General features: G+C 43.9%; 1 protein-coding gene across 2 annotated transcripts in view; it reads right to left on the reverse strand.

Moving 5' to 3' along the window:
• The window catches only part of INTU (inturned planar cell polarity protein), a 68,784-nt gene that overhangs the window by 17,914 nt on the left and 29,207 nt on the right, over positions 1-21,663 (reverse strand). For both annotated transcript variants that reach the window (XM_060246811.1, XM_060246810.1), the window contains exons 3-8: positions 19,576-19,661; positions 12,611-12,814; positions 7,758-7,876; positions 7,229-7,318; positions 3,868-3,945; positions 1,289-1,478 (exon numbers count right to left, since the gene is read on the reverse strand). In XM_060246811.1, the coding sequence (XP_060102794.1) occupies positions 1,289-1,478; positions 3,868-3,945; positions 7,229-7,318; positions 7,758-7,876; positions 12,611-12,814; positions 19,576-19,661 (767 nt within the window). The remainder of the gene's footprint in view (positions 1-1,288; positions 1,479-3,867; positions 3,946-7,228; positions 7,319-7,757; positions 7,877-12,610; positions 12,815-19,575; positions 19,662-21,663) is intronic.

Below are 21,663 nucleotides of genomic sequence, written 5' to 3' on the forward strand. Positions count from 1 at the left end.
ATTCCTGTAAATGCAGCTCTGTCCAGGGGATCTGAAACTTGGGGAATCTCAGAAAGGCATCTGGGTTCTACCATGACACTGGAGAATCCCTGGGACAAGGTAGGGTGTTGCTGGAATTCAAGCAGACAAACTGCGATCTCCCCAGCTCTGTGGCATATCTCTCTCAGGGACAAAAGACTTTGCAATGCTGAGGACATCACCCAATGTCCTCACACATCTGGAGATGTCTATCCACTCAAAGTTGATGACTCAATCTAGGAGATGTTTATATAATTAACTTTCCCTCACCCTAATCTCAGGAGTCATTTTTGCCTCTCCTGGGTCTGGCTCACAATAGTCTAATCAAAGTAAGTTTCCCAGTTTTTCCTGCCCAAGTGTGGCAGCAGTTAACGTTAAACCTGCCAGTAAGATTCAAACTTATTTTGACCCAATCCAAACTCGGGATGGTTGAATCTCCTTGGACCTCAGCTGCACCAATCCTTGAACTTCTTCAAACAGTGAGGCCCTGGATTTAAGGTTACATGCCCCTCCCTGAATCTTCCGAGTTTCCTCCCTTCTCCCTCTAATAAGGCATACACTCTGTTGCTGGTGTGTGAGTGCTTGGGGTATCAGTTCTCAGGGACTTAGTGTAGGTTTTCTATATTTTTTCATTTTTTTATACAACAAAGTTATCTTTCTTTCCTTTTTGGGGGGGGGGGAAGTACCATTACTGTGATTCACCCTGGTATAAACAGGCTACAAGATTTTCCATTATACCTTTCTGGAATCTCTTCTATAACAAACTTTCCTCCTCAGGGACTAGTTTGGGTAACACAGCCCTTGTGTTGCTCAGTTTAGAACCTGGGCAATCATAACAGATGGACTGATGGATCCTATCTACTGTGGTTAGCATCTTTTAGACTGAGGTATAACAGGCTTTAATTTTCTGGAAACTTGAAACTGTGAGCTCTACTCTGTGGATCCTTGAGGACTGGGAAAGCAGCTGTGCAAAGAAACCTTGTTTTCCAGTCATCAGTCACAGTAATCATTTCATACATGTACATATTCATAAACGCAGCTTCAAATGACATTCTGAGCTTAAAGGGTTTTTTTTGTTGACCTTCTTATACGTCAATAACATGATGCTAGCTCAGACTTACTGCTACAATCCATACATATTCTAGGCCAGCATGGTGATGGAATAGCAATATGTTAAGCAGTAAGACTCAGTGCTATGAAGACTTTCTCATGCAGTGACAAAGTTTAATTAATTTGTGTCCCTTTGTGCTAAAAGTGCAAGTGGGATTACCTTGATTTCTTGTGGCAGTGACAACCAACGTACTCCAGGAAAGTTGTATAAAAATAATGCGCTGCATGCATCATAGTGATGGGAACCAGGGCTGACACTTGAGTGGCGCCTGGCAGGTTGAAGTGCTTGCTGGAAGAACAGGCAGAAAAAGTGATCCATCCTGGAAATGTTTTCCATCTGAAAAAAGGCACTGAACAAAAAGCAAAAATCAGAACAACAAAAATGTGCCACTTCCACTAACACAAAGGTTAAGCAAAGGTACTTTATATCAGGACATTTAATTTGGGCTTGACCCCCTAGAAAATGGGGGGAAGGGGCAATGTGATGCAGGTCAATGGAAGATAAGTTTCTAACAGCACAATCCAGAGGGGGGGGGGGGCGGAAAGTTTTTTGGGAGCAGACGAGCCGCTATGTGGGTGCAGGAAGGGTTTGCACCGACATACGACCAGCACCACCACAGCAGGGGAGTTACGTGGGCAGGGGGCCGTCTGAGCGTTGTTCCGCCTGAGGGCAATGGCACCTGAAGGCTGCGCCCGAATGTGGGCGGAAGTGAGGCGGAGTGTGACATTCAGGCGGAGGAGGGGGTGGAGTTGGGGGCGCAGCCAGTCTTAGGCAGCTTCCTGGGCAATTTGGCCCAAGACATGCCCCCCCCCCCCACGAGAGGCAAAACGTTACACCGGCAAAAATAGCAGCATGTCCCATAGGCACTCGTTGAAACAAAAAAACAAAGGTCGCCTCCGCCGCTGCGGAAGCTCGCAAAACCCTTAGGGAGTGGCATGAATGCCTCGCCTTGGGCTGATGAGCCCCCTCCCCAACACCCAATCGCGGTCTCTCCCCTCCTAGAAATACTTCCACTCTGGCCTCGCACAACTCAGTTGTTAGGGAGAGAAGCGCATGATGGGAAACTCTGCCGGCAAGCTCCCGGCCATACACACTTAGAGTGAGGGACAGGCAGGCACGCTGGTGACAGGTTTTGCACTGGGTGGTTGCTTTGACAGTATCTTTGATTTGCTCTCTCCCCTGGGGCTAACTGCTCGTTTCCAGGTCTCCACAGGTTCCGGGCTCCCGGAGGCTCTGCATGTGAGGACTGTCGCCCATGGCTGGGTAAGTTCCACTGTCCCCGCCCCAGCCTCCCCCTCCCCTCGCTCTCGACTGCTTGATGTGCAAGCGTCTCTGGCACTTGAACCAGGCAGTGGGCTCCGGCAGGTGGCATTTGTTGACCCCGCTCCCCTGTGCTGCTGCCTGATCCCTTCCCTTGGTCTGCCCTCTGCCATGTTTCCAAGCACTGGCAGGGAACAGGGTGTGTGTGTGGCAGCTGCCCCGTTGCGGGGAGGTGGGTCAGAGACTCTGCAGTCTGCTCTTCCAGCCGCTGCCCCTGCAGGTGCTCTTAATCTTTATCTCCGTTTTGCAGGTGGGACTCCACCACAGAGGCTTTCGCGTGTGTCGCTCCACCGCCCCCCCACTCCCTCAGCTGTTTCTGCCCGCCACTCGGAATGGAGCCCTGCTCATTGTGAGACTTCCCAGCGCAGACCAGGGAGTCTGTTGCACTCTGTTCCGGAAAAATAAAGTCTGAGCTATGCCCTCTGTTGTCTCTCCTGCTTGGCATCTGCTGCACGTTCCTTGGGCAACCCCCTCCTTCTGTCAGTGGCCTCTCCGAGGGAATGACTGGGAGGGTGGGCAGACTTGGGGTTTTTTTGGCGGGGGAAACGGTCTATGAGCCGCCACGCTGCCCCCTGCATGGCTGGACAGGGGAGGGGAGTGCTTCCCCTCAGCCTGCCTGGGCTGACAGCCTACCCAACCCCACAGGGCTGATAAAGTGGACTCAGAATTCTGCAGCTGATGCACTCGCGAGTCCTGCAGCCCCCGGGGGAGGTGTTCCGTGTACATGGCAGTGGGGCGTCAGGGCAACACAGGGGGTCTCTGGGTGGGGGTATCTGCTGCTGGGCTGCTCACTCCCAGACACACATTCCAGCTGCTGTGACAGCGAACTCCTACACTTGGTACTTCCAGATTGTCTGCCTGCCATTGGCAGAGTCTCTGACAGCGGGAGGGTGTGAGGGGACTGAGGGCTTCTCTGTGGTCCTGCGCAGGCCTGTCTCACCCCCACCCCTGCATTGCCAACAAGCCAGGCTTCTCATGTACGCATGCCCAGATAAGAGTCTGCACACTTAACCACTACACCAAACTGGCTCTCTGGGTAGACTTCTACCTTCTATTTTCATATAAAGGGGGGAGTGCACAAGCTCAAAAAACGAACTAATGACAACAAACTGAGGTTTGTTCCAAATCCCAAAACTGAGCTATAATCCGTTGTGCATTATGGTCTAGAACTACATCTGTGAGTCCAAGAAGTCTTTATCCTAGCTTCTCATAGAATATACCCATGTTGCATAGTAGACCCTTTCTGAAATTAAGGGGACTTTAAAAAAATAGTTTGTGAACTAGTATTTCATGGAACAGAGCAAAATTTCCATTAGAACAAAATTTCCAAATTATAAGAACCATATCTGGTATACGGATCTCAGATCCGCAAAACAGTCACTATAGTAAAGAAGCAGATTATCTTTAGGAGTGCTTACCTGTCCAGAGAACCATACATGAAAGTTAACGTTCTGACAACATCTGCAGTCATGTTCCTTAGCTGAGAAAGAGGTACACTAGAAAACCAGAACAATGTAATCTGAAAAAATGAACTTATTGTATCCTAAAATACATACTTTCCTTTCTCTGGATTTAACTGCCCAAGGCTCATGCATTCTTAATATAAACTCAACTTGTTCAGATGCACAGAAATTATATAGCAAAAATAAAGCAACATGCAGTTTTTTAATTTGCATGAAAATAAGAATTTAAATTTCTGAACATCAAGAATGCTTGCCAAGTATCCAAACCAGGGAGTAATAGATTTATCACAAGACTTTTAAAAAATAACAGCAATATAAAGCACTATGAAATGTGTAATCCTAAACAAAAAAATCCCACATCTGCAGTCTCCTAAAGGGATACATTTAAAATGTCCCGTCATTTTGGCTGAGTTAAAAGCATTACTTCATCCTAACATATATGCTCATCTAAATTTAGGAAGTGTCAAATAAAAAAATAAGTCTGGAGAGTCAAAGCATCCTTAAATACAATGTTATAATGTAGAGGAAAGCATTTGTGTTTGGCATCAGTAATTAACAAACCTCAGTCTCTTTTTATAATCTTTTTCTGGGCAAATATAAAGATTCTGTTTGGCAGGGGTTTCCTTATTAAAACTGGCTTTGTAAACAGGGGCTATTGAATCAACTACCTTGAACCAATATAAAGGAGAAAAAAAGTTTTATCTAGACAAAAAAGATGCGGTAGTGAATTTCAGTCAGCAAAGTGAGTTCTAAATTTAAATGCATATTGATAAAGCTATATCAGATTTCTTTGTTTTACTGTGCACAATCCAACAAAGTTCAACTGCTAATAATGGTCATTGAGAGATATTGAAAAGAACATAGGGCAAAAATCATATGTGAGTTTAGTGAATACTGTGGGGCTTGGAAGAATCATGCATACTACAATTATGCAGCCTGCCAACTTTCAAATCCACACCCACAACATAAAAAAACTCTTTCAAAACAGAAAGGAGGGATTTGTTTAGTTTTTAGTATTTATAGTCTGCTTTCCTTTAAAAAACCTTCAAGGTAGATTACCCTTAAACCAATAAATACAATAAAACATCTGTACAGCAAGATACATAAACCATCTAACAGTAAGGCAAATACTGCATATTCTTTTTGTGAGATTTTACTTGATGTTAATTTAAAGTTTCCAGTTACCAATAGTTTTGTTACATACTCTACGAGACTACTTGTATTATTGCTGAAAATGTAAGAATACCTTTGTTGTAGATAATGGGTTAAGTCCTGTCACTGCATGAATACTAGGTACACATGCTCATAGCTCTTTTTGACAGCAGTTCCCAAAAGACATTAATGCTGGATATGTGATCTCAATAGACAAGAAGCCCCTAGGCCTAGCTAGAAACTTCATGCTTGAGAACACAGAAAAGTACTTGGGCCCTTGAGAGTGGTTAGGGTAGACAGATCCCCTTCATCCTGAACCCTTTTTTTTTCTGTAGTGAGAAACTCTGAGATTTAGGCCTGCCTGAGCATTGTACTTCTTTTAGTCTTAATATCATGTATGGGGGGTAGTGAACGCAGAAGCTTGACAGTGGTGAATAAAAGGCGTACTGCACATGCTCAGATGAACACATCGTTTCACAGAGGCAAGTTGCTGCAAGTTTGCTTACAATTAATAATTAAAAATCACACTGAGTGAAAATAGGCATTCATTTTTCTATCCCTCCCCTCCATTGTTCCACCTACCTGATTTAAATTCCTCACTGAAGAAAGGCAGTAACCCCCAAAATAGTATAAACCTCATTGCAATTTTCTGTCTAATCTGCTCACTTGTCACTGCAGACATTCTTTATGTCCTCTTTAAACAAGAAGGCAGCAAGCTCGCATTGCAGAAAGGTTACTGAACAGAGGAGAATGATTTTTTTTCAGGAATGAATTAACTGACTCAGCTCCAGCAGTTCTGCAGATTCTCTCCTCCTCTCCTTCCCAAGCAACTAGATAAAAAATGCTTGCACAATTTCCCTTTCACATTTACTGTGGACTGCAGTAAACGGGAATCCGGCAAAACCATCTCCAACTTCCTATTATGCTAACAGAAAACTTGATGGAGAAAGCACAGCATTGCCAGAATACTGCTGATAACAAAGAAAAGTGGAGAACATTTCACCCAATTCCCCGACCACTGTAGCTCCACACCTCACACTATACCCTGTGGCTTTTCGGCCATGAATGACCCAGCAATAATTGGATGGGGGACACAAGGAGGGCTGCTGTGGAAAGGTAAGATAAGAAAGGCTCTACCAATGAATGCCTTCTACTCTCTTAACTTTAAAAATGTTATTTACAAATATTGAATTAACTACATTATTAAATATAAAGTATTTCAAAAAAGATATATGAAGCATAATCTAACCAAAGGCATCACAATCATAACCATGTTACTTGGAAGTAAGTTCTACTAAATTAGATGACAGCTACTCTGAGATACTGGTAATGCAAGAAATTGTAGCCAAAATTAAGAGCCAAACTAATTGCAATGGAGAACTTGTAGCCACCATGAGCTCACCAACACCATTTTACAGTGATTTTAAAATGATGTGAGGTCTCAATGCTGATTGGGCCTGTGGAGTAGAAACACCACACCTGCCATGTTTTAAAGTGTCAAAACAGCCACATGTGTATGTGCACGTGAAGGGGGACCCCTGAATAATTAATGACCACCCCTATAATAAATAATAAAAGCATACTTCTGCCTTTAAAATTAAGATGTTTGAAGCAACTGTCCATTAGAGGCCACACAGCCCAAAGGGGTGCGAATTCAAGATTGTAAATTAGATTAGAGACAGTGACCTCATTGAGGACTCTGGATGTGTATTAGATAACAAAAGGGCCTCCGCCTCTTTGAGAAGCTTCTTGCAAGAGCTGATAATGCATGGATACAGGATGTATGGAAAAATACTGGAAGTTATAGGAAGGTGGGGCATGTTGAGTCAGATAAGCCTGGGGGCCTGCCTGCTTGTTTTGGATGTGAATAAAAACGGTCTGAATGAAAATAACTTTAACTTAGTCATATTGGGCCTATGGCTGGCTAAGTTCTGCCTTGATATCAAAGTAAAATTCATTTCAACACAGTGATGAGTGCGGACCTCGTTATTTCTCTGCTTCAGATGCCCCTGTGATCTTTTCACAACTGAAAAACTGTGCAGTGTGTGTGTGGGAAAGATCTCTGCATCATGGGCCCAATCAGCATTGCACCCTCACAACATTTTAAAATCACTTTTATTTTGGCTCTAAGAGGGAAACAATCCAAAATATCTTGTAAACTTACCTTTCCGCTGGGAGACCAATTACAAGGAGCTTGTCAGATTCCTTCCAGTAAGCCACATGAATTAATTTCCCACACAGAAACATAGATGAACTATAAAAATCCAACGAAAAGAAGAGAATGATCGCAAAAGCAGTTTGGCACAGAAACATACAGGATAGTGTACTCTCTCCAAAGCAAAAGTAATAACTGCATAGACGGTTGGTTCCCCTCTTTGGTTTTAAAGTTAAAATTATGGAAACAGCTGCCGCCACCACCACTATTTAAAAAACAAACACAATTTCCCCCTTACTCACAACGTTGGTGGCTTTTTTCAGCTATAAAAAGTATCTGCTATAGGTTTTTTCCTTTTTTTAATATAAATTTTTTTCTGTTAGCTTTTTATCAATCCCTTATATGCAAATCAAACCTGCAGCTTCTCTCTGGCAGGCAAATAGTACCTTCCTCAAACCAACACTTTTAAAACTTGTCCCTACTAAAAAACCAGCAAGAAAGAATACCTGAATTAAATATACCCCCAAACAAGTGTTACCTGATTATATGAGCTCCTGTCACATTTTCCAGTATGTCACACAACGTTAGAAATATTCCTCTTACACTTTTCATTTTTTGGGAAGCTTCTGATATGGGGTATTGGTAAAGGATTTCTTGCTGTCAAAGATAACAATGTGTATATTAATTCAAAAAGGAGTGCTGCAGAATTCATTTTAGAGGAAACTATGCAAGGCATGGTTAGTAATTTGTCCTCATGTCTGTATGTTTGTATTGTTCCTATTAGAAATGCACAGCACCCTTAAACAGTATTTATCACAAAAAGCATATAAATCAATAAGTACCAGATATAATATTCTTTTTTTAATTAATCCCTCTGTTTGTATATGATAATATCTCTTTGAGCCTGACCATTCATTAACAGATAGGAGCAAATATGTAGGATCTTTTTTGGGGGGAGGGGGAGGTTGGGGTTTTTTGGGGGGGGGGTTGTTTTGTTTTTTTGCATTTTGTATGTGTGTGTTTGTGTGCCTATGTCTGGAAGTCATGGTGACCTCTGGGGATTTCTGCTGGGGTATGGAGAACATTCAGAGAAGTGGCTTGATAGCCTGCCTCTGCCTCCCAACTCCTGGTAATTCTCTGGAAGTCTCCCATCCAAGTACTAGCCTGGGTTGGCCCTGGCTAGCTTCTGAGAGCTGATGAGATAGGGCTTGCCTGGGCTATCCAGGTCTAGGCAAATACATAGGATCCTAATTGCCATCATAAAGACAAAATGCTTCAAAAAAAATGTACACACTAGTTTTCTCAAGTTTTAATTTTTAAATGTTCTGTAAGGAAGAAAGTTCTACATTTTTAGGAATGGAAAATTCATTTCTATTGAAACCTTAGCAAGTCTCCTCTATGCACACAAACAGAAATATGATGTAACAAAGTTCTGTCACTTAAGAGAAGTGTCATTTATGACACCTGCAGATTTTTCTTACAAAAGACAAAAAATGTACATGGAATTGCACTGCAACCCAAGCATTTATTTTAAAAAAAATTCTAAAGGAGAGAGATGAGGACATGCAATTTCAGACTTAATTATCATTCTTCACTACCATAGCTCTATCCTGAACCTCCCTTTCCTTTTTCTATCCAGGCACGGCCAAAACTCTGTTGGGAAAATTCTCTTTTCAAATACGTTAAAAAGAGCTTTGAATCTCACTATTCAGAGAACTGGCAGGTCTGTGCCCCTTTCATCCAGTTTAATTATCCATTTTAAAAAGCCCTGTTAACAACCAGGATTCTATGCATCAGTTTGTCTCATCAAGAAAGAAAAACATCTTTTCTAATTGCAACATTGCATGAAATGGAAGGGGGGGGAATTCTTTCATTCCTCTTAAGAACAAAGGAACTTTCCAATGTTCATTTGTGAAATATCTATACTCTTTCCCAGGGAAACAAAAGAAAAACACAACAAAAGATCCTAACAGCCGCCTGTAAACATTATTGTGCTGGTAAGATCTAATGTGTATCATTCCATAAGATTAGTCACCTTCAAAACAAGTTAAAAAGTGGTGTGTGTAATGGCTCTAGAGGCCAGGACTTAATGGACTTAAGAGAAGAGACACTGATGTGAAAGCAGAGTTTTCTGAACAAAACACTCTTCTATTAAATAGTTTGACAGTAAATAAATTACATTTTTATTTCAGTTATCTTCATTTCTAGCACAATGAACTTTTAAAGCCCCTTCCTTCAATAGGCATAACCTTGGCACTAACTAAGAGAAGGAACTGAAAAGAATTCTCTGCATAGAACTGAGCAGCTGAAAGACTTCTAAAACTGTCAAGAACTAGACTTCGACAATGGATGCCTTCTAAATGAGAGTCTTTTTTCACTATGAAAGGAGAGAACTGTGTACAGTTCAGCTCTTGTAGAAAGTAAGACAACTGTAACCTCCATGAAATCTACTCAGATTCAGATTATGGGCTAATAGCATGCTTCAAAGTGTATGAAGCCAACAAGGTCTCCTGATTTCTTGTTTTAAATGAACATGGCATTTTTACTGGTACTGACATCACTTGCTCAGACAAGAGACACAACAAGTTGGATCCTACCATTTTATTCTACTGGCATAAATGCAGTAATCTGATGTAAAGGCACTGCTTGTGCCAAAGGAAAGCACCAGCAAAATGGACTGGAAGAATCCAATACTTTGGGCGTTTTCGCACTGACCTTCAAGTAGCGCGACCACCCTCTTCACACCGGAGGATCTGCCCGGATTTCGCACAAGAAGCGCCGGCGCACCCAAAAGAGCCGGCTACTTCCGTTGCGAAACCCGCTCAAACGGAAACCGCCAAGAAGCAGGAAAACGTTTGAGCGGGTTTCGCGACGGAAGTAGCCGGCTCTTTTGGGTGCGCCGGCGCTTCTTGTGCGAAATCCGGGCAGATCCTCCGGTGTGAAGAGGGTGGTCGCGCCACTTGAAGGTCAGTGCGAAAACACCCATTGTAAACATGAGATAGGTCAAGCTGTGGAAATCCACAGGCAGACTTTATAGACAACTTTTAAAGAACAATTCTAAGCAAGTCACATTTTGTTCAATGGGAGTTAGGCCCAGAAAAGTTGTTTTAGGATTGCAGTCATAAATCCTGTGATGAGCTGTAGTGGATGGGAGAATCTTGCCTGCTGCATATGGAGAGAAGCCAAGTTTGAGCTTCTGTTTTAAAACAGGACAAGAGGTGGGGGTATGCCTTTCCGTTACTGCTTTATAGCAACTGAAAGCTGCTTGCCTCTGTGTTTATACCCTGTCCAGGACCAGGTGAGAGAGCTGCTCTCAGAGGTTGTTTGTCCTATTCAGATCCAAGTGAGAGTAAGTTGGTTGTCTGTCTTGTCTCACTTGCTGGCAGGAGATGTGTCTGGGGGAGCAGAATAAGAAGAGGGATGGTGCCACAATCAGTAGGGTCAATAGAAAGTTGAATGAGTTTTTGGGGGGAGGGGGGTAGGCTGGCAGATTGGGTCAGGGAGAAATGCTTCCATAGAGAAAGAGTGGTTGCTCCTGCTTTGAAGGGGGAAGTAATGTGTCCACTCCTAAAGAAACCTATTCTGGACCCAGGATATTTGAATAACTACCATGCAGTCCCTAATGTACCATTTTTGAGCAAGTTGACTGAACAAGTGGTGGTTGGTGAACTTCAGAGATTGCTGAATTAAATGAATTGTTAAGATCCATTCCAATCTGGTTCAGGCCTGCTTATGGTACTGAAATGGCCTTGGTCACCCTGGTTGATGACATGTGCCAGGAGATGGACCGGAGGAACATGACCAGGTTAATTCTTCTGGACGTCTTGGAGGATTTTGATACTATCAATCATAGTATCCTTCTGGCTCATCTTTTGGGATTGTACTGTTCTGGGGTGGTTCCAGTACTACCTCAAGGGTAAGGTTCAGAGTGTGGGGCTAACGAATTCCTTGTCTGCCCTTTGGCCAGTGGGATTCCATGTTGTCCCCCATGCTTTTCAGCATCTACATAAAGCAACTAGGAGAGGACATCTGGAGATTTGGGCTCAGCTGCCACCAAGATACAGATGATATTCAGCTCTATCTCGTGCTTTTAGAAGATCCCAAGGAAACTGTAGAAACCATTAGCAGGTACCTGGAGGCAGTTTTAAAACGGATGAGGGCTAACAAACTGAAACTTAATCCTGACAAAATGCTACCAGTGGGGGGAAGGTCTGACCCAGGAAACAGGTTATTTCCTGTTCTGGATGGGGTTCCATTCCCCCTAAAGCAATAGGTTCATAGCTTGGGGGTGGTCCTGGACCTAGGCCTCCTGTTGGATAAATAGGTGGCAGAAGGGGCCAGGATTGCCCTTCACCAGTTTTGGCTAGTAAACCAGCTATGGCTCTTCCTGGGTGGAAAACATCTTGCCACTGTGGTGCATGTACTTATAACATTTAGATTAGATTACTGCAATTCACTCTACATGGGGGTGCCCTTAAAGCTACAGTTGGTATAGAATGCTGCGGCCAGAGTGCGGGCTGGAATGGGCTGTAGGAACCATATCGCTCCAGTCTTGTTCCATGTATACTGGCTTCCAATTTGCTTCTGGACTCAATTGAAGGTGCTGGTATTGACCTTTAAAGCTCTGTATGGCATGAAACCAATCTTAAGGTCCGCCTTCTCCCATGTGACCTTACTCACTCACTCCAGTCATCCTTGGAGGCCATGCTTCAGTTGCCTCTGCCATCTGAGCCTAGACAGGTGGCAACCCAAGAAAGGTCCTTCTCCGTTGTGGCACCAAAACTATGGAACTCCCTCCCAATGAATATTCATCTGGCATACCCCCAATAAAGGTTATTGACCTTCTGGTTGTTTGTTTGCCTATGTGTTTTAATTGTTTTTTATAATTTAACAGTACTATTAATTTTTTTTTTAAAAATTGTGTTCTTACATTTGTCACCTTGTAAACCCTGGATGGGTAGAAACGCAGCATAAAAATGTTTTAAGTAAAATAAAATAATAAAAATGTGGGTGTTTTGTAAGACTTGTACATTTTGTAAAATAAGATAAAAAGTAAATAGCTCATATTCATCAAGCTGCAATGGTTTGAAACATACCTTTTTAACCACCCCAAAATCATGATATTAAATTAGTTACATCTGTGACTGTGACATGCTAACATCTTCCAACAACCACTTTGGCTTTCTGAGATTTCAGCAGGTCGTCTTACTACACATAATGTTAAAACCACATGAGCTAGGAAGCTGCCTTTTAAATGAAGGCACGAATTGCAGCATAAGTACAGTCCTTGATATTATATATAGATTTCTTTAAAAAAAACAACAACTAGCTTATACTTGGGATAAGTAAAGGTTTGGCGCCTTCCCACTTATTTTAGAAGTACATACCTACCTCATCCTTAGATGTATCAGAATCCAATTTGAGTGAGAGGTACATAATAATATGAGGTATACTTTGGATAGAGAACTGAGGTTCATTGTTGTGGTCTTTCCATAGCAATTTGAGCAGGTTATTCATAGATGGTTGTACTGGCTTACACTTCTGCTGGGATATTCCTTCCAGCTCAAAGACTTGTGGTTCAAATGTAAGTTTCACCTATTGAAATACAACATAATTACTGACCTAATTTTTTTCTAGTCAGATCTTTAAACACGTTTATGTGAATTATCTATAATGGAAAATCTATTCAACATGAAGTTCAGCAAAGGAAATTCATTTGAAGTTTCTTTATACTTCAAACCATTGGTCCATCTGACTCAGTATTGTACTGTTAACTCTGCTGGCAGTGGCTCTCTGGGATCCCAGGCAGGGAAAGATCTTTCCCAACACATTCCAGAGATTGAACATGGGACCTTTTTCATGAGAAGTATGCATGCACTCATGTCCATTCCCCATTAAGTCCTGTTCAGATGTTATAAAGTTATTCTCCAAACCTCTGTTTGGACCATCACAAATGTAATGACTGAACTGAACCTTTACACTTGTAGCTAGCTTTTAAACACTTTAAACTTGGCAGCCTTCAATTTTTCCATGCGCAGAGCACACTGTGCAGCTACATTTCTAAAGCTGTTAAACTCTATTATCATCTTCCTCTCCCCAAAAGGTGATCATGACAACACTGTACAACTCAGCTTAGCTGAACTGTGAGCAATTTATTGACCAGTGCTTTAAACCATTTTTACATTTAATCCTAAAATGTCAGAATATTTCCAAAACCTGAAGAGAGAAGGTAGTCCCCCATCCTATCCTCTTTTATACAGATTTCACATGCATGCTTTCGCAGCTATTGGATTGACCCCCACACCCAACTTCAAAACAGCCTTGTGTTAAGAACTTTTTGGGAATTACTTGAAAAACCAGCAGTAAGTCAAATTCTGCTGCAGCCTGAGAAATGTTTTCAGTTGCAAATCACCCCAGTTAAAATTCTTTAGGAGTCTGCTCTAAGTGATTCTACTTCTATTTGCTAAGGTTGTTCTGTACATGAGGAATAAGTCAATTTCAATAATACATTTTAGGAAAACTTACATGAGAAATGAATCTCTCAGCTTATTTACTGATCCTGAATTTATTTTCCCATTAACAGTAAATGTTAAAGGCTTTATTTTGGAATATTTAAGCAACACGCAGGCACTTTCATAAACAGATAAGAAAATTAATTTACTAAATAAGATTACTTATTCCTGTTCAACTGTCAACATACTGCAGTAATCTTAGCAACTCTGTGCATGGCAAAAGTAGGTGGTGAATTAGATTCTCACTTGATCCCTTCCAATGGATGAGGAGCCGGGGAGCCGGAGCAGGCCGGGAAGATCAGTGACGAGTGGTGTGAGAAGGCCAGAAGATCACCTGGGGGGGGGGGGCTGAGTCATCGGCAGGCATGTATGACACCTGGGATTTTCTGGGTTTCTGAGGGCAGCAGCTGTGTGACTGGAGGGGCACAGGGAGGCTGGCACCCCCCTGGGTCCCCGAGGTTGCGTGGTGGGTTGCTCCAGACTCGCCAGATAGTATGACAGCCCCTGGCACAAGTAACTCATGACTATCGCCCCAAGACAAAGAACGTGCTCTCTACGGATACCGGCACGCCCAAGAATAAGAACACTTGCACTTTACAGGCACCGACACTTTAAACTACCACACTTTATTCAGCTTGTTAAATCCCCCCTTCTTCAAACCCTTTACCCCTAGTGGATCTAACTGCCAATTTTAATAATATTGGATTGTGGATGTTAATTTATTGGTTATTTAAATTAGATTATTGGTTCATTAATTAGCTAAACAGAGGAAATTATATCTGTGGCAAATTAATTGGGGAAGAGAATTGATTGGGAGGGTTTTATAATTAAGGAGCCTATAGAGTCAATTAATTAAATTTTTAGCTAATGATTTAATGGGTAGCTCTGGGGTGGGGTTTTTAATTAAATAACTATTAGACATATTGGCAGGTTAGTTTTATTGATAGATTGGCTGGGAAGAGGAGAGTTGAGGAGGGAGTAGGTTCAGCTATCTCACTGGTTCTGGTGGACACCAGCAGGAGATGATTGGCCTGGGGATTCCAGTACTCCTGGGGAGGGGGAGGTATGATGGTGGGAACAGGCGGAATTATAAGGGAAGGAGGCCAAGACATGACAGTGCTCGACCCCCTTCCAGCCTGCGTCCCGACGGTGGCAGGTAGTAAGACCAGGTTAAATTACTTGCCTCTGTCACTGGTGTTGTACAATGCCAGGTCCATAAATAATAAGACCTCTATCCTTCGGGAGTTCCTGCTTGAACAGGATATGGACCTGGCATGCATGACCGAGACCTGGGTGCGTGATGGGGAGACCGTAGCTCTCTCCCAGCTGGCCCCCCCAGGATTCTCGGTCTTTCACCAGTCTTGGACCAGCGGGCGGGGGGAAGGGGTGGCTCTATTCATACAAGAGGTTTACTCCTTCTGGGCTTTCCCGGCCCCGGAGATTAAGGGCATTGAATGTGCCGGTCTGGCGTGGGACATTGGGGAGGGGTTGGTGGTCTGGCTGGTGTACCGACCGCCTAACGCACCAGCTGGTGCCTTACCATCCCTGATGGAGGCCATAGCAGGCTGGGCATTGGAGTACCCAAGGCTTTTGATCCTGGGTGACTTCAATGTCCATGCCGATGACGCGTCCTCCAGTCAGGCGACGGACCTAGTGCCATCCATGGCGGCGCTAGGACTCTTCCAAATTGTTACAACACCCACTCACCAGGCGGGGCACATGTTAGACTTGATCTTCACAGCGGGAATTTTAGTGGACGATATTACTGCCGAAGCAGTGCCATGGTCAGACCACTTCACCCTCAAGGCTCGTGTGGATGTTCCACCCCAAGCCCGTTTAGGCAGCGAGCGTATTTTAGCTCACCCACGGAGCCAGATGGACCCCAAACGGTTCCAGATGGCTCTATGGGACCCCTGGCCCTTTGGCGATTCCTTGGATGACCTGGTGGAGTCTTGGAATAATAGACTCTCTAGGACCATCTACGAGATCACACCTAGGCGTCCTCTGTGCCCTCGCTTAAAGATAGCACCTTGGTATAACCAGAAGTTGCGACAATTAAAGACGACTAGAGAGGCAATGGCGGTGTACTCGAGACAAAGTGACTAGAACATCTTATAGAGAAGTTATGAAGTCCTATGAGATGGCAGTAAAAGCCGCAAAGAAAACATACTTTGCGTCTGCAATTTTACGCCCGGCACAACTGTTCAACACAATTCGGACTCTTATAACGCTGCCACGGGGCAGTCCAAATTCTAATCAATTGGAGATTGGCTGTGAGGCTTTTGTGAATTTTTTTGCAGATAAGGTCGCGTTGCTCCGCTGCGACTTCCCCGCCACATTGGAGACAGTACGTGAACCTGAGGCTCCGTGCCTGTCTTCGGATTGTGTTCTGGATGGTTTCAGTGCTCTCAGTCTGGAGGGAGTTGACAGGATCCTCTTGTCTGCATGCCCTACAACTTGTAATTTGGACCATTGCCCCTCCTGGCTCATTAAAACCTGCCAGAGGGAGTTTAGGTATCCTGTACGGGATATCATAAATAGATCCCTGATGGAAGGGCATTTTCCAGCACCTCTTAAAGAGGCGGTGGTCCGTCCCCTCTTGAAAAACAACAACGTTAGATCCGGCCGAATTGGCACATTATCGGCCGGTCTCAAATTTACCCTTTTTGGGTAAACTTATTGAGAGGGAAGTGGCATTGCAATTACAGAGTTTCCTGGAGGATGCTTCCGTTCTCGATCCCCATCAGTCAGGCTTTTGTCCGGGTCATGGGACGGAGACAGTGCTTGTTGCTCTGGTGGATGATCTTCAGCGGCATCTGGATCGAGGCGGCTCAGCGGTACTGATGTTGTTAGACCTATCGGCAGCGTTCGATACGGTCAACCATCGGTTACTGACCTGCCGTCTCGCTGACGCAGGGATTCAGGGGTTGGCCTTACAATGGCTTTCCTCTTTCCTTGATGGTCGGGTACAAAGGGTGGTGATTGGGAGTGAATTGTCTCGGAGGCGCCCGCTTGATTGCAGGGTGCCTCAGGGGGCAGTGCTCTCCCTGATGTTGTTTAACATCTGCATGCGTCCCCTTGCCCAGATTGCCCGGAGGTATGGGCTGGGTTGCCACCAGTACGCTGATGACACCCAGCTCTATGTACTTATGGATGGCCGGCCTGCCTGTGTCCCAGAAAATCTGGACCTGGCGTTACAAGCCGTGTCTAGATGGCTCAGGCTGAGCGGATTGAAACTAAATCCAGCGAAGACAGAGGTCCTTTGCTTGGGTCACCGTGGTCCGGGGAGGGGGCGGGGAGAGATTCCCTTACCAGCCCTTGACGGTGTGCCTCTGACAGCGGCACACAGGGTCAGGAGCTTGGGGGTACTATTGGAGCCTGCCCTAACTATGGAGGCCCAAATAGTAGCCACTGCCAAGTCTGCATTTTTTCATCTTAGGCGAGCAAGGCAGTTGGCTCCTTTCCTGGAGAACGGCGATCTGGCAACAGTGATCCATGCAACGGTCACCTCAAGGTTGGATTACTGTAATGCCCTCTACATGGGGCTGCCCCTGTGCCGAACCCGGAAGTTGCAGCTAGTGCAGAACGCCGCCGCCCGGTTCTTATTAGGGCTCCCTAGATGGGAGCACATTCAGCTGGGGCTTCAGGGACTACACTGGCTGCCGATATATACCGAGTTCGGTACAAGGTGTTGGTTATTACCTTTAAAGCCCTATATGGCCTAAGACCTGCTTACCTTAGGGACCGTTTCTCCCCATATGTTCCGCAGAGAGTGCTGAGATCGGGTTCTCAGAATCTCCTTACAATCCCCGGGCCAAAGGAGGCCTGTCTGAAGTCAACTAGGGACAGGGCTTTTTCGATCACAGCCCCTTGCTGGTGGAACCAACTGCCGGAGGAGGTGAGGGCCCTGCGGAACCTTGGGCAGTTCCGCAGGGCCTGTAAGACAGTCCTCTTCCGATTGGCATACAACTGACCGGCATCTGTATATATGAATATCTGAATTTTAAGGAAGACTGTAGCATAGCACGCTGACAATTGTGTTTATTTTATTGTGTAAATTATTAATGTATTTTAAATTTTGTTTTTATTGTTAGAATCTTGTGTTGTGAGCTGCCCTGAGCCCACTTCGGTGGGTAGGGCGGGATATAAATCGAATGAAAATAATAAAAAAAAAAATGTCTAGCCTCATAGTGCCAGTGCAGGCATAATGTTGGACAACCTCTTATAGAAGAGACTGGGAGTGGGCTGCCCTGAGCTCTCTTTCCTTCCTTCCGCTTCCCTTGTTTCTCCTCTTCAGAAACAACCCCCCCTCCAACCTTTGTCATGGCTGAACATAGTCCAGGTTAACACAACTGTTGAAGCAACACTTACCTGAGAACCTTCTTAACCAGGAATGAAACGAGGGCTTCAAAGATGGTTAGAAAGTTAAGAAACCTGATGAGCACTAATTATGGTAAAAATCAATGCAAATCACCTTTGTATGTGATGTAAGCCTGCCAGCCTCCCTTAGACAACATTTATTAGGGCATAACACATTAATCATTACAAAACAATTCAACATATGACTCCAAACTGTGTAAGGAAGATATAACCAAGAAGGAAAACTAAGCTTATGTAAGGACCTAGACATTTATTACTAACGCCCAGATAGCAGGTTTGCAAGCTTGTTCTAATGCAGGGGTGGCCAAACTGTGGCTCTTTCACACATATAGGCCCTGTTCTGACACACAGTTTAATCAGTTGTCACTGCTGTTTCATACTGGATTTAAAGTGGCTGATCAGACAGCAACATCTGCCTCCCGGTATTAACTCGTGGTAGCCTCCCCACCATCCTTCTTCGAACTAGATTATTTTGTTACCTGCTCCTTTGCAGTGTTTTCTGAGTTCTCCGGTTTCACCTCATAGTTTCTCCATCTGGATAGTTCTTGACCAATTTCCGGATGTCTGAAGGCTGTCCCAGAGCAAACCAGACATCTGGTTTACGGTCACCATTTTTTTACTACTTAGCAATATGTGCATAATCGCATAACAACATGTTTTCTGACCTATGCGCATGTGCACAATCCTGGGGAAAACAAAAAAAGAACCGCATGGTGCCGTTGTGTGGACAGCAGAAGATGGTTTTACCGTGGAGTGATTCGCATTGCAGTATGGCAGTCTGATCGATAATATCCGGAACAAAGAGATTCGGGACAGAACTGGGTCAGTTTAACATGGACTCAAGACCCTGTGTGAACAGGGCCATTGTGTGGCTCTCACTCTCAGAGCCCCCACTGTCCCATCAGTTGCTTGGAGAAGGTATTTCTCTCTTTAAATCATTTTTCCAAGCCAGATGGCAGCTTAGAAAAGGGATGTAAAGTTGCTTTCTTTCCACCTCTCGCTCCTCCATCTATTTACCAGCCTGCCTGCTGGCTCAGGAGAGCCAGTTTGGTGTAGTGGTTAAGTGTCTGGACTCTTATCTGGGAGAACCGGGTTTGATTCCCCACCCCTCCACTTGCACCTGCTGACATGGCCTTGGGTCAGCCATAGCTCTGGCAGAGGTTGTCCTTGAAAGGGCAGCCGCTGTGAGAGCCCTCTCCAGCCCCACCCACCTCACAGGGTGTCTGTTGTGGGGGAGGAAGGTAAAGGAGATTGTGAGCCGCTCTGAGACTCTTTGGAGTGGAGGGCGGGATATAAATCCAATATCTTCTTCTTCTTTCAAACATCTGATGTTCATGTCTGGGGGCTCTCAAACATCTGACATTTATTCTATGTGGCTCTTACATTAAGCAAGCTTGGCCACCCCTGTCCTAATGCTTTAATTTTTTGTTTTAAAAAAAGAAAACTCACAATGTATTACTTTACCTGCATAGGACCTGGAATGCAAGATAAAACCCTTTCTATATTTTCAGAGTTGACTTCAACATCATTTACAGCAACAAGAACATCTCCTGAGATTGGAAGCAAAAGGAAGATTTTTTTAAAGCACCAGACAGACACCACGAGATAGCAGCTCTTAAAACAAGACAGATCCCAAACAGAAAGTTGATGTCTGCTAAACACTAGTTAAAATACTACTGAAGACCAATTGTTAATTAGTTAAGTTTCCTCTTGAGCCATGTCTTGGTATTTCATCATTATTTTATGACAGTTAAACAATGAACATTGATATAATACAAAGTAAGTGGGGACAGAACACAATTCCACAAAAAGAAATGAAGGTTTTATGGCAGTTATCATATGAATATGCTACTAGGTAGTTCTTCCTGTTCTCCTCAACAGAGCAAATTTTCACATTGTTTATTTATCAGCAGTTTATTAAAACTCCAGCGTGGCCAATGGCTGGGGCTGATGGGAGTTGTAGGCAAAAACCATCTGGAGAGCTACCGTTGGCCACCCCTGCTATAGAGTCCACCCTCCAAAGCAGCCATTTTCCCCAGGGAAACTGATCTCTGTCAGCTGGAAATCAACTGTAATACCAGGAAATCTCCACGTTCTACCTGGAGGTTAGCGACCCTGCTAATCATACAAGACATCTCTGGAAACAACTGAGGTTGCTTCCACATAGATATGGTTCTTCATGTAAGTCTCATTGCTACTGTGACTGCAGAAGTATTTGCAGTGACAATGGACTACCTGCATAGCAGTATTTCCTGGTATTTCACTGTCTTAGACAATATCTCTCTCCCATACTAGAGGGCTTTATTCAGACTTTTTAAAAAATTGGTTATTAACAGCTTGCTATATAATGTTAGTAGCCCCTTGGTGAAGAGTGGTAAGCTGAAGTATTGCAGTCCAAGCTCTGTTCACAACCTGAGTTTGATCTCGGCAAAAGCTGGGTTCAGGTAGCTGGCTCAAGGTTGACTCAGCCTTCCATCTTTCCAAGGATGGTATAATGAGTACCCAGTTTGCTGGGAGGAAAGTGTAGATGATTGGGGAAGGCAATGGCAAATCACCTCGTAAAAAAGTCTGCTGTGAAAACGTTGTGATATGACATCACCCCAGAGTTGGAAATGACTGTTGCTTGCACAGGGGACTACCTTTACCTTTATAGTGTTACAATATTATAATAGTCTATTGCCATATTCTACTAGATCCAGTTTTTCATTACAACAAAATGCTCTTGTCCTTTTTATTGTGGAGTTATAAGGTGAAATGTACAACCTGTATGTTTTCCTTAACTCCACTGCATGGGAAGAGCTAGAGACTTTCTTTAAAAAATGAAATCAAGGAATTGGTTCATTGTTGCAATAGCTCTTTTCTTTAAAGAGTTGTTGTGCTCTGACCACTTCTCAGTTACTGATTAACAAAAAGCCTGTAAAGGCCTTCCAGTGTTTGTGGGGAGAATGGCATTTGCAAGGATTGAAGGAAGGAAAATGGTGCCACTGTGTTTGGGACCTCCAAAAATGCATATCTATCCATTCATACAACATTCAAAGGCACTTTGTTTGCAATCCTTATTGTTTAAAGAACAATATCTCAGGAAACTGCCAATAACAAGGCAATATAGGAAAAGGTGTCTTATCACATAGGGTTGCCAAGTCTCCCCTGGCCACCAGTGGGAAGTAAGGTTGCTAGATTCTGGTTGGGAAACTCCTGGAGATTTGGGGATGGAGCCTAAGAAGGACAGAGACCACAGTGGGATATGCCATCGATTCTACCCTCCAAAGCATCAATATTCTCCAGGGCTGCAATTCTGTTGGATCCCCAGGTCTCACCTGGAGGCTGGAACCCCTATCACCATTGAATGTGATAATATATTAATTCTTGGATTTTTAAAGGGTTAGGGAGGCCTCTCTAATGATGTGCTGGCAAGTCACTATGAAGGGCAAAAATTCCTCCTTAACACATCATCCATGTTTAGTTCATGTATACATTATTGGTCTAACAAACATTTCTGGAGGGTGCAACCCAAACAGCAATATCTCAAATACACTGCTGGCACTCTAAACA

The sequence above is a fragment of the Heteronotia binoei genome, chromosome 9, assembly GCF_032191835.1.
Source record: "Heteronotia binoei isolate CCM8104 ecotype False Entrance Well chromosome 9, APGP_CSIRO_Hbin_v1, whole genome shotgun sequence".
NCBI lineage: Eukaryota > Metazoa > Chordata > Lepidosauria > Squamata > Gekkonidae > Heteronotia > Heteronotia binoei.